Below are 18,260 nucleotides of genomic sequence, written 5' to 3'. Positions count from 1 at the left end.
CTGATTCGCAAAGATCCCAGAAAGTTTGCCAGAGTCAAAGACCTGCTGACCATGAACGAGGAGCTGAAGAGAGCCAGGAAGGCTTTCGATGAAGCCAATTATGGCTCCTAACTAAAGTTTTTTTGATGAAGTCAAATATGGTTCCTAGTTACAAACAGGACCAGTAAGTAGGGGTGCTCATGGTGTTGTGGTACCCCTTGATGGATGCCAGACAACATGCATGTTTAAGTACCTTGTTCAGTCAACTTTAAAGTAATGTTCTAATAGATTATCTGTAGTTGGTACCTTATCAGCCATGATGTTAGTAATAGAGCACAGGGTATGGAGATGGCTAGTCTAATGGTTTTAACCAAACGAGTGGCAGTTTTTAATTAACTTTACAGGCTGAAAACAATTCTTTTTTTAAAAGTACACATTCCTTGTGAAAGAACACTACACTACATTAGCTAGTATTTAACCTCTACACTTTTGCATGATTCTGTTAGCTTAGTTTGTCACTGTTTTCTTAATCAACAATGTATATGTGCAGAGCGAGAATGTGTATTTGCCGAGGCTGCTCAATGAATCAGTGTGTCTAGTCCAGAGGTAGGCAAACCTGGTCCTCGAGGGCCACTATCCTGCATGTTTTACCTGTTTCCTTACTCCAACACACCTGATTCAGTGGATAAATCACCTCTTCATGTTCTGCAGAAGCCTGTTAATCACCCATTGATTCAAATCAGGTGTTGGAGCAGAGGAACAAGTAAAACCTGCAGGATAGCGGCGCTCAGGTTGCCTACACCTGATCTAGTCAGACCAAGAGTTTACTCAGCTTACTTGAAATGTCTATGCTCTGCACACATACATTTACGTATTGACTCAGTTAAGTAAACAGTGGCAAACTAAACAAACGGTATCATGCAAAAACGTAAAGGTTTATTATTAGCTAATGTGGCGTTGTTTCACACCAATATATTGTATTCAGGACAGAGTTGTTTCATAAGCCTGAAAATTTATTTAAAAAAAAACAAAAAACTAAACCGGTGCTTTTTTGGCCATTAGCCTAGATTGAATGAAAACCTCTGCTGTTTTCTTACTTTATGCTCTAGTCTGTGACTGATGTCACAGCTGATAAGATACCAATGATTGAAATATTAACTGTATTAACTATTGGACAGAACATCACTTTAAAAAGGATTGGACTATCTCTGTAAAAAAAATGATAGAAAATTGTTTTTTATTAGGGCTTTATATGTATAAATGATTTTTTTTTTGTCATTGTTGAATTTTGTAATTCTGGTAGATAAACCACCCCTGTTTTTAAATACGATTTTACAAAATGTTACCTTTGCTTAACACCCAGTAAAAAAGTGAACAGATTAGCATTAGGTCATAAATTATTGTCTGTACAAAACATGCAGCGTATTTGTAACATCCATTTGCACAAGACAAATGCACTTCCTGTTTGTATTTCACTAAATGTTTTGTTTTATGATATTCTTCATATGGGTGTTTAGTGTTATAAAGATTTACACACATTAACAGCACCCCCAAACTGAGCATGTTCCCATGGCTGTAATTAGGACACTTTTTTGTTACTCATCTAATTATTTCGAGATCTTTTTTTATTGACGCCTCAGTTGACCTGTTTTACTAGTTAGTTCTTCAGTAGTTTAATCCCACTTGAATAAATGACCAAATTTTTTGTTGTAATGACATTATTCATAATGTACAGATATTGAATGCCACTGTATTCGTATTTGTTCAAATAAAGTAACTTACATTTTGTTTAAACAAGCCTATTAGTACAGTTAGGCTCCACATCTATTTAAATAACCATTTACAGTAACACAAGCTCAAAATAACTGAGGGTTAGAAGCAAGGAACTGTATTTCATGAAAAAAAAGTATTTTTTAAAACCTAAAAAGGATGCCTCAGCTCTAATAGTGTATGGTAGGTAACTTGTTCCATTATTGTAAAAATCCCAAATAAGTCTGAGGCTCTTAATGTGCTAGAGATGTCACCACCAGCAGACGAAATCACTTTAAAGCAACACAGACCTTTTAAGAAGGACCAGAAATAATGAGATAATGCCAGAAATAGATTTTTATATTTTGTTTGTGCTTTACAGAGCAGAACGGTAAAGTTGCGGTTAGCACCATCACTTCAGAACATCCCAGTTTCAGGTTTGAATTTTAGATTTGCAAGCTGTTTGGGTGTAACATGTTCTTCCCTTGCATGAATGGGTTATCTTCAGATACTCTTGTTTTCTCCTGCTTTCCAAAACCATGCCTGTAAAGTTGATTGGAGTGTTTGTGTTGACAGTAAATCCCCCCCTCCACCCTTTTGTGTCAATGCACAAACCAAAAAACAACAACAAAAAAGAAAAAAACGAAAGGATTAAACTTTTACTGTTTTTTTTTATTTTATTTTTTATTTCAAACTAAATATGTAGTGGTTCTGATGGGAGAAAGACAGGCAAAATGGATGTCGTTTAACTATTTTCTGGCCTCTTTAGAAATTGAAATTTAGCAGTAATGAATTGTTCAGATGAACTGTTTAAAATGAGAATTGCCATGCATGGTCACTTGATTACAATTCTGGATATTAACAGTACTGACACCAGATAAAAACTTTAAACAGTGTTACTGAATACCACAAAATCTGGTGACAAAAAGAAGAAACAAACAGATTTTATTTAATTTCCTCAAAACAAACATTTTTTTTTACACAGACCATAAATATAACAGACCAACTACAAGTGAGCATGAGTTAGTTCATTTATTCTTTTCAAGCAAATTACTTCTTTGTACAATGAAGTGTTTGAAATAATTGGTCTAAGCAGCAGATAACAGGCTGCCCGTCTATCTAGACTACATCTAGATCAGAGCTTTACCAGCAGAAGGGGGTTACTGAAGACATTGTGCTCCATGCATACAGCAGAAGGTGTTTGGGGTAAATTTCCTTGCTGCAGCTTTGCGGTCACAGGTACGATGTCAACACAACACCAAAAACACGCTGTCTACTTTCATGAGCAAGTCAGAGATGAGTGTAGCACAGCCTGCGACCCCCAGCGAGGTGTCCTAGCTGTCTGTTGAGGATGTCTGCAAGGATGGAGAAGAGAGGCAGTGAACCAGGTGGACAGGGGAGTGTGTCTTCGGATGTTTTCAGTGGGTCAGAGAGATGGAGGGAGGGCGTATTCAGAAAACGGTTCACAGGAGGGTGGAGGAATGTCCATGAGTCCGACATGTTTTACTGCACATTCTCCATCATCTTGAGGAATTCTGGAAAAGAGACAATGAACATCATTACTGAGGTGAAAAAAAATACGACTGTCAGGATCGGCGGAGACGGAGGCGAACCCAGAGAGCAGACTCATACTTGAAACTAAAGGAAACTAATGTATTAAAACGAAAACAAAGCGCTGACGGGGCAGCGAAACAAAAACGCAAACTACTACCAGGAACACAGGACAAACACAGGACAAGAACTAATGAACAATGATCCGACGGGGTGGTGGAGGAAATGACCAGGTTTTAAAACACAAAGGAGAATGAGGTAAGTGGAAACAGGTGAATGGTAATAATTGCTTACAGGTGGAGAAGGGCGTGGCAGGTAGACAGGTGACAAAGCTGGGGAGATGTAGATGAACACAACCACAGACACAAGAGACAAAGACAGAAAGTACCAGAACCAAAACTAACAAGATAACTGAATAAAATAAACAATAAACTCCAACAGAAAACATAAAGAGAACAAACTGAAAACCAAAAACCCAAATCCCGATGACGACTTAAATAATTCACCAGCAGTTGTGACCAACTGGAAATAAAAGTAAATTTTTGTTGCACCATAGTGCTGTATGTTGTCTAAAAACTGTGATCCAACAAAGGTTGTCTGAATAAAATTATGATTAGAAAATTACAGTTTAAATCTAAAATATACTTAAGTAACCAAAATAAAGGTAACCAAAAACTCACCAAATAAACTCTGAATTCAGTCCTATTTTAGTACTTTGGGTTTTGAATTATGCTATAGGTATAAAAGTAATTTTATTTATAAAGTTACCTAACTGGGAGTTATTGACTGTATGCTTAACCTTTTTACAATAACTCCATATACCTCATCACCCTCATCATTAGGCTCATAACACTCTCTGTTTTCATCATTACGCACGTACCGTCAAAGTCCAGCATGCCGTCAGAGTTCTTGTCTCCATCCTTCAACAGCTCATCAATCTCCTCGTCTGTGATGGGCTCCCCGCTGGTGCGGATAATTTGGGCGAACTCATCTCTGTCGATGTAGCCGTCGCCGTTCCTTCGAGAAAGACAAACAATGTAGGATCGTAAAGATGAACTGAAGGATGAAGGGTTGGCTGTAATCCAAGCCGCTGTGAGCACGGTCTCAGAGGACATACTTGTCGAACACACGGAAGCACTCTGCCAACTCTTCCTCGCTCTTGCCGGCCTGATCCTCCTTGAGCAGCCTCACCATCATGACCAAGAACTCCTCGAAGTCGATGGTACCGCTACCTAGGGATTTACAAGAAACCGCATGATAACCCATCTATTGTCAGCCCAGATTAACGCTCGTGTTCGCGCACAAATTTATACATGAACACAATGAAACTCTAACTAACCTTCATATGAAATTAATTTATTACAATGTCAAACAGAAATATGGATACATTAAACATCACCCCAACTTTTTTTTTATCTCTCCTCCAAACGAATTAAGACCTACGAAGCGCATATTTCTGTGCGTAAAACAATTATTACGCACAGGTGATGCTGCTGTCAGAAACAAACACTTGGTTTTCTCATGCTCACCATCCTCATCGACCTCCTCGATGATCTCATCCAACTCCTCTCTTGTCGGATTCTGGCCCAGCATCCTCATCACGGTACCCAACTCCTTGGTGCTGATATCACCGCCACCGTCGGTGTCGAACAAGTCAAAGGCGGCTTTGAACTCTGGGGTAACAGAAGATTAAAACTTAAATTCCTCAGCGCTGAAAAAGCCGAATTTATCTACAATTTTCTCTCATTTGTTCCAAATTTTGACGGATGAGCATTTAGGCCCATTTAGACCATTATGCTGTAAGGACATGCATACCTTCGTGAGGGAAAAAAAAGAAGTATATCACCATGGTAACAAATTAGTTATTTACCGCTGTGCTGAAATCTAAAAGGGCTTGATTTCATGCTGAGAATCTAAAACTGTCTATGTATTCGGCTTCACGCAGTTAGAAAAATGACATAATAATGACAAGAGCTAGAACTGCATGATGTTAATTCAATACGTGACTATAGGGGAAAAATACCGTTTTCCATCTAAAGAGTAATTAGCTGCACAAGTTGTGCCAGTTAGAAATAATAAATTGTTTTTGTAACACGTTCCTGTACTTACCAGCCAGCATTTCCTCGCTCAGGTAGGAGCGGGCCTCTTGTTGCGCGTCAGTCTGGAAGAAAACAGGTGTCACTTCATTTCAAACTTCCTTCAGGGTTCTGTGATTAATCCTGTTCAAGTCATTTTCAGTTAAACTCTTATTCAACCCGAAGTCACCGGACGGATTGCCATTGCTGAGATGCCGAAAATGTCCATTTCTTTAATATGCCACAAAAAAATGTGTTAGCAGTTTATAAAAACAAATTTGTTTTTCTCCTGAAAATAAGGCTGTCGTATCATTTTGGAAAATATTCGAGGGACAAGCAAAGTCATAAACTTTTTTTTTTTTTTTTTTTACATTTCATGGATGAGATAAAAACAAAGTAACATAAATCAAATGTTGGAGCATGAAGTGGCTTAGTCTCAAAAGAAATAGAGATGGTGAAAATTAGTCCGGCTATTTCAGGCTCAACACATTAGGCTCACTGTATAAGGCCTGCAGACATCCAATCCCTCTGGAATTTGAAGCCTAAGCAGAATCCACACTTTCTCAGTGCATCCTGCTTCCCATCAGCATGAGTATCTATATCTTAAGTGTTAATCTATGTATCAATGTGGGTTTGTTTTCAAAAAGTATTCAAAATCTAACAATTTCTTACTGCATTATTTAGGCAATTAGACATAAAATAATAATAAAAAGCTTATGGCAGTAAATGTAAATCAAGTCAGCAGATAAACATCGGATCATTGCCAGTCTAAGAATTCCACATCTCAGCAACTCAATCAAACATTTTTTTTTACATTTTCACAAGCCTTTATTACTCAATCATTAACAGAGTGTGGGTTAATAACTAATTTATGCCTAGTTGACGGATACACTTTGAACAGTTCAGCTTGTCATTTACACGAGTAACTTCTCTTACCATGTTTCTGGATTAGCTTTTCCCCCCAAATATCCAAGGATAAAAGAACAGCCCAAAGGAGTGGTCAATCCGTGTGCACCCCAACAGAGAGACTAGACATCAAGACAAGATTCAGACTCACTTTAAACGAGACACCTAGGTCCCGCCCACTGCATCTCACAGGACTCCAGATTTAGTATCCTGAACTTTTAGGGTTCTGGGCCCAGGGCAAGCCAATCACACCTTGGACAAAGCAGTCTCACGCACTGGTGACCCCCTTAAGTACCCACTTCAATTAAAATGATAAACAGCACAACAGATTATTTCAAACTGGCTTTCTCTGCAGGCTTTAAATTGAGAGCCAACAAGGAGGGGGAGGCGTGTGCATTCATCATTTGTTAGATTTCTAAGGAGGTTATGGGTTTTGTGATGAGAAAAAACGTGGTGTGAAACTTTAAACCAGGGGAAAAAGTGCAGTGAGGCAGGAGCCCATCTACCCACGTCCACAACCCCCTCCCTGAACGGCGGAACGATTTCAGACTAAGAGGGGGAGCGAAGCAAGCCCCCATGAATCCTGGAGCTGTGTCACTTGATGAACACAACGTGATGCTCCTAGTTGGGCTTGTGGCTCCTGAGGGGATGGGCCAAACATCTCGGACAGGAAGATGCACAGAATTGAGCCCCAGGAGGAAAAGGGGAGGGCTTTTTGCTTTTGAGCATGCAGGTTATATACCCTGAGGGAGACGAACACTTTCCAACAGGAGAATAAACTCATCCGCTTCATGACTGCCAGACCTAAACCAACCAGTCGGCTGCTTGGCTTTGCCTTCAGGTTACTTATTTCTGTGCTAGAAGATGGCTAACAAACAGCTTGGAGCCTCACATGGAGGAGATCAGATTATTATTTGCCAGATTTAATAGTTCACTTATGTCAGATGAGACAGGAAAGCTATTAGGCAATACAAACTAAGCTGACAATGCAGCTGTTGCCTTTTTTTATTTTAAAGGCTGCTTTTCATTTAAAAGGAGTTTGATTTGGAAAGTGCATGGACTCGTGTGCCCTGTGAATGACTGGGTTATCTGTGATCCTGTGTTGGAGAATCAGGAGCTAATCTAAAGGTCCTGAGGTGGGAACGATTAGATAGAGTGATACTGAAAAAAAGTTGTCAACATGTAAGGCATGCATGCAGAATAATTTGCCACAGGAACAACAAAAGCCGAGGAGGAACTCTGGTTTATTAAGAGAGCACAGATCACGGTGGAGAACAGTTCTCGGGATAAACAAGAGAAGGGTGGGGGTTGAAGCTAGTTGGTGTTGCATTTCTGGAGAAACAGCAGCTGCCAGCAGGACAGCTGGGTGGTCAGCCAGGGAAAAGCGTCTTCGTCTTAAAAGGTCTGAACGCGTACTTATAAATATCCCCAACAAGCCTCTGGGTTTCATGTGAGGAGGAGAAGAAGAAGGGGGACTAAGTGGGGACTAAACGTGGTTAATTTATATCCATTTCCATGGCGTATCATATTTGTGGCGTTTAGAGTTTGATCTTTGCAGACTTTCGTCACATATGTTCTTTATCTTTTCTCTGAGGAAGAATCATAAAGGAATGTAAAGCTGGTCTCATTACTGGACATTTTCCATCATCTTCAGAAACTCTGCGGGGAGAAAGAGACGGTGACCGTCAATCAACCAACCCACCAACAATATATGTCTGAATAAATCATTCAGTCAACAAACCACGACCCTCATGAGTTTTAAATAAAAACATGACATAATTTTAAAGTACATCACATGCAATTAAGATTTTTTACAACTTACAGTAAAATTAATATGTTCACATTATGACTTTTGCTTGACTTTTCTTTGTTCCTGTTATACTAATAGTTTCAGGTTGTCACATGAATGAGGTGTAGATTTGTAAATTTTATTCATTTTGTAAGACATCATTAATAACTTTACAGACACGAAGCAAATCTGCCTCTAATAAACAGAACAAGGCTGATCATTTAGGTTTAGCTCACCATTAAATATCTTTGATTTAATATGTTAACTGTCCGCTCTGATCCTGGTTTCTGTCAGAAGTCTTTGGTTTCACAGGCATTTTTTTAACAATAAGTAACAGTTATAAGAAGGTTAGTTTAATGTAATGACTTTTACTTTGTCATCAGCTGTTGAGAAGAAGTAAATTAATGATACAAAGAGTTTTGTTGTTTGAAGGTTTGGTATAATTTGTCTTCATTATGGCCTGCCTTTCACATCAGTGGGCAATTATATAATAACCTCTGTGTGTGTGGATCTATTGGCTTGTTTTCTGTTTGCAAAATATCTTATAAAACATTGGATGCACTACAGTAACTGGGGACTCATTTTGTTTGCAAAAACTATAGCATCAAAGGTGTTGTCACTTTAAATACCAGGCCAAAAATAGGTTCTCTTAGGCAATTATCAGTGTTGTTTATGTATTTTTATCACCTGCTGCCATAAAAAGCAACATATATACAAGCTATGAGTCCTATACTGTATAAAAGAAAGATATAGTCTTCAGACACTAAAGCAATGAAAAAGCAAATTGCAGTACTAATGATGGATACTAACTGCTTTTATAAAGTATTATGTAAATAAGTGTTTCCTAAAAGTTGTCCTAGTATTCTTCTTTTCTTGTAAAAAATAATAATACAATAATCACATAGTTAATTTGTCTTTTTCTTATATACAGATCAATCATTTCTCCACCTCCTTGTTAAATTCAAGTTCAAACTTATAAGGATTCAAACCAGTGGATGCTATCACAGAAGTCCCGCCGTCTTTAGATATCAAGTTTATGCTTGCGACCATAGCCTGTTGAAACATGCTGTTCGAACAGGACTGCATCTTTAAGCACACAGCTGAAATCACTACGAAATTTAGATTCAGAATTAGTTAGCTAATCTTTCACTAATGTTATGCACATTAATTATGCGCCTAAATCAAGTTTCAAATGTCTCTTTTCCTTTTCCGCTTTGTATTTGGGACATTCCTGCTTCAGCTGGAGAAGATTGTGTTGATTTTTGAGCCTTGTTTGTCAGTTCAGCTCTTTTCCTTCTGGTTCCTGGACTCATCTCTACCTGCTAATTCATCTCTGCCAATCTAATCTGAGACATTTTATAATCCCCATCAGGAAGCCACACATTTCTTCTAGATGAGAAGGGTCATACTTTTTGTTGTTTCCAGTCTTAAAAAGATTCCAATAGAATTTCTATTAGAGATTAAAAAATCAGCTAATAGTGTTTATTAACAAAGCAAATAAAATAGTTTGGTAGCAACACATCAATCCTTCAGCTAAACACTGATGTTTTTATATCTGCTGCAAGCAAACTTTATCCCTGAAGATTTTAGTCGATAATAACGATCAGTCCACATACGACCTGTTACTAAACTGAACAGCTCAACCTTACCATCAAAATCAATTTTCCCGTCTTTGTTTGTGTCTGATTCTCCAAACATCTCATCAATATCTTCCTCCGTGACTTGTTCTCCGGTCATATGGAGAATATCTCCAAATTCCTCTCGGTCAACAAAACCATCTCCGTTCCTGTAGAAAAACAAAAAAAGAAACAACATACAAACAAAAAAAACAGGTCATCATTTTAAAAGTGTAGCAAATTTTCTTTAAGACCTCTGTATTCTAGTTATTATAACTGTGAATACTATTAACAATGAGTGACAAAAGTATAAAACTGATTTAAAATTATTTATCTTAGAAGAAGGAGCTTCTTAGCATTACATAAAAATGATGAAACCATTCTTGGTTTAACGTGCTGATTAATTTTTTTATATTTCTTCATAACATTGAAATGTTTAAGTAATATTTAGCACCATTTATTGCTCATGTTTAGTTTCCTGTGAGTGTTGAGTATCGTACTTGTCAAAAATACGGAAGCATTCTGAAAGCTCTTCTTCGCTCTTTCCAGCCTGGTCCTCCTTTAGCTGTTGGACCATCATGACCAAGAACTCCTCGAAGTCAATGGTGCCGCTGCCTGAGGACAGATGAAGTTTTTCTAAATCTGCCCTGAAAAGAATAAAAACTTAAACAGGAAAGTAAACATCTTTGTCTTTTTTGCCTTAAACAAGATGTTAAAGGTAGACTTAGCTTTAGACTTACTGAGACATTTGAATCCAACAATGGTTGTAATTTAAAGCTTTGTTTTGTTTTGCCCTGACAGCTTAAATGTTCAGGCTTGTTCAGTTCAGCATTTAATCTACAATTTTCTGTTATTTTACAAAGCTTTTTTTTATTTTAAAGAGGTATTCTTTGAGATATAGTCTATGTGTAGTGCACATCTTTAAATATTGGTAAAAGTGTGTCTTGGGACACAGAAACAATAACAACAAATGCTTGCTTGGGTTTGTTCAAATGTAAATGTTTTTATGAAGGGTTGGATTTTATGCATGCTTAGAAAAAATGCATTTTAAAAATAATTCTTCTGTCTTGTGATCCAGAAAACTTTTGAGACTGTAGTCCCCAATGCAAACTGCTATCTAATGCAGGGGTTCCCAAACCTTTTAGCTTCTGACCCCTCATAATAACAATGTCAAAGACTTGTGACCCCAAATGCCTTTGGTTAAACTACACAAACATTGCTAAAAAGAAAATGAAAAAGGGCATGACAACAAATAGATTAAACTCATATTGTGCATCATTTTCTGCCATATATGACAGTTGTTGTTTTGTAACATTTATAGTGAAAATATGTGAGTAGAAATTAGATTTTTATTTGATTTGATTTCTGGAGATCATTTCAGGACCCTAGACCTGGTGTTTTGTGACCCACAGTGTGGCCTCAATCCCAACTTTGGATACCATTGATCTAATCTTAGATGGAGGCATAAAGTTTGAAACAATAAAAAAGTTAAATCTTTGATCCCGCAACATTCTCACCATCCTCATCCACTTCCTCAATGATGGCGTCCAACTCCTCTCTGGACGGATTCTGGCCCAGCATCCTCATGACGGTACCCAGCTCCTTAGTGCTGATGTCACCGCCTCCATCTGTGTCGAACATGTCAAAGGCAGCCTTGAACTCTACACGGGAGAGAAAAATATAAATTTAATAGAGAGCACTAAGTCTCTTTCTTAAAGCTTCATTTTCTGAGTCTGACACATGCAAAATACCAAGACAAAACCAGAATACATAACTGTTTGTTCCGTTTTGATGACATGAAATGTATTTTTTTCAGCCCCTATGACAAGAAAATCTGGAGGTCTCTGAGTGAAAATCAGTGGAGGAAAGTTTACCGAAGTAAGGCAAAGTAATTTGTGTAGGATATGCGTTCCTTGCAAGAATGCATATCACCCGGTCCCTTGCATGCCAGTGTTTTACTCAGAACTGTTGTGTGATCTGCTAGTGCTCAGAACATGTGATGGGAATGACTCTCAGCTATGACCACACCAAATTGTAGCTCAACACCCGCAAAGCTGACTAAGTTACAGCCATTTTTGTGCTTGCTAAGATTGGTTAGCTGTAGCAGCCATCTTGAATCAGCTGACTCTATAAGTTAATCAGCTGTAGTTGTACATCCAGTGATGACTATCTGAGAATTTAAATAAAATCATCCAGGGGTTCATCTGATATTTTACTAACAGAAACAAAGACATAGGTAATTAAACGATTGCTTGTTTTTCATGGCAGCGGGCGATAAAAAGAGATTGAAACGCACCTGAAATCATCTCCTCAGTTAAGAAGGAGCGAGCGTCGGTTTGGGCATCAGTGGGCTGAAGAGGAGATCATAAAAATAGTAAGAAAATAGAAAAGATGGGAAGCTATAGGAGGTAGTTAGTAATGATAATTACTTTCTTTGAGCTGTAAACAAACTGCACTTTGACAGAACATGTTAACACCTATATGAAAAAACACATTTAATAGAATTTAAATTACTCCTATTCTTTCATGGGTTGTCAGCAAGACCTTATAAAAAACCTTTTTCTGCTTTGACATGGACTGCAGAAACTCAAGCATCAATTGATTACTGCATCTAAGGTTTATACTGAAGGTGAACTAAGACCTCAGAGGTGGAGAACAGATTTTTTCCCCCCAAAGTCCATTTTGACTTTGTTAAAGAGCATGAAGGGCCTCACCTTTAGCTGAAACATGGGTAAAGTGTTTCACTTGGATCAATTATACACAATCTGCAAAAATACACACTCTTCTATGGCAACATGTTGCATGTTTTTAAAATGCTTGCTTTGTAAAAATATCAATCCAGGCAGATATAAAAAAATACCCCTTTGGGACTTTTTTGCTTTTGCTTTGCTGATCATGATAAGCTTGTAGGACAGCATACAGCAACATCCCCATCATACATTAAATTAAACTCAACCTGTGAACTAAAATTAAATATGAAACATAAATATCAACAACCCCCCTGATTTGAAACCTCTCTTTTCAGTCTTGTTACAAAACTAAAGATAAGACAAGTTTAAGTCATTTTTAGATTTTTTTTTCTTTTGTCTGTTGTAAACAAGTAAAAAGCCAGTATATTTCTGATCTTAACATTCCCCAAGATGTTAAGTAAAGTCCTGTTTTGTAATGTTTTATTGTTAAAATATAGGTGTTGCTTCTGTTTGATGACATTTGGGGCCAGATTGTCATGGTCAAATGGCCACTTTTGGCCCCCAGGCCACATATTGCCCACGTGTACCTACGTTTTTCATATTTCAAGCAAGAACACAATACCTGCAGTTGGCTACAATTCATTAACTGTTGCTACACTCGAGGCATTTGTTTTAACTCTTAAAACACAGCAATTTGCTTTTGCATTTTCACAAATTTGTTGCAAAAACAAAAGAATCATCTGGTCCCTCCCATTATGCACAAACCTTTAAAAAAAACAACTTTTTGTGGATGTTTGCTAATAAAAAGCGTCTCTGAGTTGAAGTAAGCATCATTAAGAGGCATGCAGTTTTGCATTTTTTATTTCACTCAAATTGATAAAAGGTTTTTTTTTTTTTTTTTATAAATATATTGAAGCCAGCAGAAGATGAGAGCCTGTCCAAAAGCCAGAGAGAGAACTATCATGGACAAAGTGACAGGCTAAGATTGGAAATAGCCTCGTATCAGTAAGACATCAATTTTAATCCTTCACCAGCTGTTTGAAACAGTTAGAGATGGTGCTTAAAGGGAAATGCCACACAGATTAAAACGTGCTATTTACAAACTGGGGAGTGTCGTGTAAATATTTCTGAGGTGGAACAAGTTTTATAGAGCTTCAGAGAAGAGAAGTCAGTTTTGTTTAAGGAACTCCGCTGAGCATAGGATGAGAATCTAACCTGGATGTGATATTTATATTAGTTTATGCTATTTAGTCTCACATTTGTGATTATAGATTGAAATGCAATTCTCAGCAGTTCAAAAAGGCCTGTTAGTTTTTTCATCTTGGCAGGAACCTAAAACTATTGCAACACAGAAGGTCACTGAAACTCCTCGTTTAGTTTACTTTGAAGCTATTTTAAGGTGAGACTTGGGAGAGAATTTGGGAGGGATTTTCTCAAGGTGACCGTCCCAAATTAGAACAGTTGGAAAAGACAACTGTTCTCACTTTTCTCTGCTGTTTGCTTTCTGTCCTCTGTTTCTTTCCCTCTATTCTAAATAACACTGAGTTAGGCTACAAAGTGATGGTATGCAAAAGCATTGAGAGTCTCTACGCAGATTTAGATGCGGAATATGTCAGTAAGAGTTATTAACAGCGGGTTAGCAGCCAGAGAAACTACTTTATCTACATGTAGCAAAATTAATTCTCAGAAAATGTAGTAAATCCAATAAATCAAACTCCTCTTCTTCAGAGATCCAGTTGGTTTTCCAGATAAGAACTTTCAGATTGCAGAACACCTTCTTCATGGAAACACGAAATCAAATCCTCAAAGATTCAGTAAAAATGAATCGCTGTCTTCTTGTCTTTGTTTATCTCCTTCTCTCTTTTTGGATTCTTACCATGGTGGCCGGCTGTGCTGATCAACAGTACAAACAACAAACGGCGAAGAACGAAAGTCTTCCTCCTGCACAGTTCAGGTGGCTCTGGGACTTTGTCCACACTCCATAAGTACCCTTTCTTCCAAGCATGATTTCTCTACAATTGATCAGGATTGGGCCACCAATGAATCCTGGGATCAGAGCCGGCCAATCAAATCCAGCCTTAGTCTGTGCCCTCTTACAATCTGCTGATGGCCATCCCCTTGTGTGGCACCCTTGCCAATCCCCCCCCCCCATATTTAGATAGCACACAAGCTCTCTGACATTCATTAAAAAAAATTATTTTGGCAAAAGATCAATTGGACACCTCAGTGCAAATGGATTCTTGGATTCACATACTGTGCAAGAACCAGAGAGTGTCCCCGCTCGCATACACCAAACCTATAAATGCAGGGATTAACACCTCCCTGCATCAACTCCCCTCGCAGTGTCTGTTGATCCATCCATCTGCCTGCCTCACTGTCCTCACTGCTGCAGATTTGCTTCATGCATCTGTGACATCTGTAATGCAAGACGTCTTATGACCTCAAGCAAATGAACTCTGCATTGTGCAATTACGAAAAAAAATTGGGATGTTGTGGAAAATGTAAATGAACACAGAATGTGATGATTTGAAAACCTCGTAAATCAATATTTTATTAAAAATAGAACATAGTGCAATTTTTTTTTGCAATTTTTCTTTTGGGAAAAAGAAAGGTAATTTTAAATTTGATGGTTGCCACACATGTTAAAAAATTAGGTTCAGGGGAAACAAAAGGCTGTAAAAGTAAGAGGTGTGAAACAGACAGAAGAGCATTTTGCGAATAATTAGATTAATTAGCAAAAAGTCAGGGAGAGGACTGGGAATAAAAGGAGCATTTTAGAGAGGCTGAATCTCTCAGAAGTAAAGATGGGCATAGGCTCACCAGTGTGTAAAAAACTGTCTAAATATAGAGGATCAACTTCAGAATAACATTCCTCAGTGGAAGGTTTTGAATATCCCATCATTTACAGTTCAAATATATGTGTGCAAAAGACAAAACAGTACAATTTATATGTTTACCATGTTCCACTGAGAATAAAATATGGGTTTATGAGATTTGCAAACCATTTTATTCTGTTTATATTTACATTTTACACAAAGTCCAAACTGTTTCAATAATTGGGGGTTGCATTGTGATTTGTTTCATTCTCATCAATAAGTACACAAACCCAAAGTTTCCCCAGAAAATATATATAATTTGGCCTGATGTACAGTAGGTTAATAGATTAATGTAGCTGAAGTAAAACTAAAAAAACTAAAATTCCACTGAGTAGATAAACCAATTAATAATTACGCTTTGAAGTTCACTGTCCAATCTCTATATCTCTATATTGCATGTGAACTACCACTCCACCCTAGCACTTTAAGAGTATTTTTAGGTTAATTGCAATAGCTTGTGAAAGGAAAGTGCCATTACATCTGACAGCCTAATCAGCTGACCATCAGGGCTCCTTTATTCAGCTTAAATGCTTCAAACTGCAAGTGAACAGAATATCTGAATCTCTTTCTCTAGAATTTAATGGAAGCGAATGCTAATTTTTTTTGCAATTTGTTCGACCAGTTGGTTGTTTGTGATTGAAGCCGTAACTACAAACTGACTGTCTTAAGTTTTATAAACCCGTTTGGACCCAACAGTCCTGTTTTCATACCGTCTTCTATTTTGAATGTTTCGATCCTCACCATCTCAGTTTTCTATCTTCACCTCCTCTCTGTCTTCACCTCCTGCCTTCCCCAGGGGGCTACAGAGCAAGTTCAGTTTACAAGTCATCCAACTTATGTCACCTCGTTCACTGAGAGCCTGCCTGACTGACAGCACCAGCTGAGGTTCTGGCCGGTCCGAGGTTTTCCACAAGCACGAGGCCTCGAGTGGTGCGAGAGTGGGAAGAAGGCAGGGAAAGGTTAGGCAGATTTGGTTTGTTGGGGAAGCATCAAGAAAAAAACAAAACAGGTTTGTTAATTATTATCATGTTTAGTTTTCTCTCTCTGTATATTATTTCCACATTCCATTCTATTCCTGGACATTCCTTCAAGCAGTTGGGTCTTCAAGACAAACAGTCTAAATTAGGCTGGAGGGACGCCATTACTCCTCCCCCTTTCAGCCTTATGTCCCTTCATCTGAATCACTTTGCTCCTCTAACGTCTTTCTAGCCTTCCTCTGTTGCTTTTACGCGCTCTCTATGTGTTGTGCAGCTTTTAAACATAAACCAGTTGTTGTAGAGGGCCCTGAAATGAAATAAACTCAGATCAGAGCTCCCTGCCTGCTCTAAGAGCAAAGCCTTGTTCAGTTTTATTTAAAAATAACTTTGGGGGTCCTTCTAAGTATCTTGCTAAATTCAGAGATATCCAAATTTTGTTCAGTACTTAGAGAACCAAATCCATAAAACTTGACACTGGGGGATCAGTATTTTTGTTTGATTAGGATAAGAGCTCCTCAGTAATGCATTTGCAACTTTATTTTTGCCTCACTGATTCAGAGCACAAGCTGCAGCTGGCCTCAGAAGACAGAACTATCAACTGCAGTTACAAAACTTGAACAGCAGGGAGCTGACTTCTCACTGTTGACAAGTTTCCTCAATGGTACTCATTGTAAACAAACATGAAAAAGGTTATCCTGAACTATTAAATACTGCAGTTTGAAAGTAGTTGACCACATTTCCTCACTCTGCTGCTGTCTTTACCTGCTCTACTGTAATTATATCTGTTATTATCAGGTGTTTTTCTTTGTCTTTCTTGCAACAGAAACAACACCTGGACCAGTCATTCTATGTTTGTCTGTGTCTCTTTCCGGTCCTCTAACCCCAACCAGTCGAAGCAGATGTCTGCTCATCCTGAGCCTGGTTCTGCTGGAGGTTTCTTCCTGTTAACAGGGACTTTTTTCCTTTCCACTGTTAACCAATGTGCTGCTCAGGACGGGAGACTGTGACGAAGTGAAGATTCAACTCAATCTGCTGGCTTCCTCAGGTAGATAACTTTTACTAATTGGCTCTTTATAATATATGTGAACTACTGAAATAAAATCTTTCAGTAGTTTTCCATATTTGCATGCAATTCTGAAATGCATTTATCACATACATTTCTTTGTTTACATTTCTCATTGTAAACAAATCTAAGTGGAAATGTGTACAAATAAATCCAAATTTTGTTAAGACTTTTTGATCTCAAACAGCTCTCCATTGTTGGCCTACTATCTGTCACTTTGGTTGTTTCTGTAAGTAAACAAATGCACGTGGTAGTTGGCAGCCAATCACGAATTTAGCTTACAAATTTTTGAGAACACGTTAGCCATTGATATGAAACAAATATTGTAATTTAATATTTAATATTTAATTCAAAATGCTTTCTTTTTCAATGCAAGATTACCTTTTAAACCTGATGTGGTTTGAACATCACAGCAAATGTTGTTCATAATGCATAAATATTTTAATGTTGATAAAATAGGAAGCCAACTCAGAAACTTTATTATTATATGATGAATATATATAGCCTGTATATGATTTTAAGAAACCTCTCACGTTTTAAGTGTTCCCTCCTTTCTGTTCACTTGTGCTTTTGTCATACAGAAAAATAGACAAAACATGCATCTTAGTTTTTATTTTTATTTTTAGGACATAGATTCTATTTTATGTTGAAATACATCTCAAAAGCAACATCTGTATTAGAAAACCTGAGCACAGTTTGCAATCTGAACAACAACAACACACAAAAAAATAAAAAAGCATGTTTAATAAAACGATGTGCATCAGACAGCGTGCACGTACACGCGCAGAAAAGGACTCCAGAGCTGCATCATTAAGTTTAATGAACCCCAACTGTTTCTCATCATCACGTTTGAAGGGGAAACTCTCGAAGAAATCATGCACAATGCACGTTTACTTACTTTCAAATATTCTTGCAAAAAAAAAAAAAAAAAAAAAACTAAAGTCAGTAACTGATCTGAGATGATTCCTAAATTCCTTACATAATAACAT

General features: G+C 37.7%; 3 protein-coding genes across 4 annotated transcripts in view; 1 reads left to right on the top strand and 2 right to left on the bottom strand.

Moving 5' to 3' along the window:
• Positions 1–18,260, top strand: part of zgc:103759 (U8 snoRNA-decapping enzyme) — a 576,073-nt gene that overhangs the window by 64,108 nt on the left and 493,705 nt on the right. The window lies entirely within an intron of this gene.
• tnnc2 (troponin C type 2 (fast)) lies at positions 2,657–6,444 on the bottom strand. The gene is made up of 6 exons (XM_017411366.3): positions 6,291–6,444; positions 5,389–5,440; positions 4,809–4,952; positions 4,397–4,511; positions 4,160–4,296; positions 2,657–3,263 (listed from the first exon to the last, which is right to left on the bottom strand). Exons 1-6 carry the CDS (start codon positions 6,291–6,293, stop codon positions 3,232–3,234), a joined length of 483 nt encoding a protein of 160 aa, XP_017266855.1. The 5' UTR covers positions 6,294–6,444; the 3' UTR covers positions 2,657–3,231.
• On the bottom strand, positions 7,486–14,369 carry si:rp71-17i16.4 (troponin C, skeletal muscle). Of its 2 annotated transcripts, none has more exons than XM_037977042.1 (6): positions 14,232–14,369; positions 11,962–12,016; positions 11,183–11,326; positions 10,166–10,307; positions 9,699–9,835; positions 7,486–7,919 (listed from the first exon to the last, which is right to left on the bottom strand). In XM_037977042.1, exons 1-6 carry the CDS (start codon positions 14,232–14,234, stop codon positions 7,888–7,890), a joined length of 513 nt encoding a protein of 170 aa, XP_037832970.1. In that variant the 5' UTR covers positions 14,235–14,369; the 3' UTR covers positions 7,486–7,887. The 2 variants fall into 2 exon arrangements, with proteins under 2 accessions (XP_037832970.1, XP_017266664.1); XM_017411175.3 differs by having other exon boundaries at positions 10,166–10,280; positions 14,232–14,362.

The sequence above is a fragment of the Kryptolebias marmoratus genome, linkage group LG8 (assembly GCF_001649575.2).
Source record: "Kryptolebias marmoratus isolate JLee-2015 linkage group LG8, ASM164957v2, whole genome shotgun sequence".
NCBI classification, from domain to species: domain Eukaryota; kingdom Metazoa; phylum Chordata; class Actinopteri; order Cyprinodontiformes; family Rivulidae; genus Kryptolebias; species Kryptolebias marmoratus.
This window is presented reverse-complemented; position numbering and strand designations above follow the sequence as displayed.

What these genes read in the sequence shown, in the direction of transcription:
- tnnc2 (XM_017411366.3), bottom strand. An exon ending in GAGCGAGGAAATGCTGGCTG is followed by an intron (nt 4,953 to 5,388) that starts GTAAGTACAGGA and finishes CTGTTACCCCAG; the next exon opens with AGTTCAAAGCCGCCTTTGAC. An exon ending in CGAGGAGGTCGATGAGGATG is followed by an intron (nt 4,512 to 4,808) that starts GTGAGCATGAGA and finishes GTAAATCCCTAG; the next exon opens with GTAGCGGTACCATCGACTTC.
- si:rp71-17i16.4 (XM_037977042.1), bottom strand. An exon ending in AACTGAGGAGATGATTTCAG is followed by an intron (nt 11,327 to 11,961) that starts GTGCGTTTCAAT and finishes TCTCCCGTGTAG; the next exon opens with AGTTCAAGGCTGCCTTTGAC. An exon ending in CGGGAAAATTGATTTTGATG is followed by an intron (nt 7,920 to 9,698) that starts GTAAGGTTGAGC and finishes TTCTCCCCGCAG; the next exon opens with AGTTTCTGAAGATGATGGAA.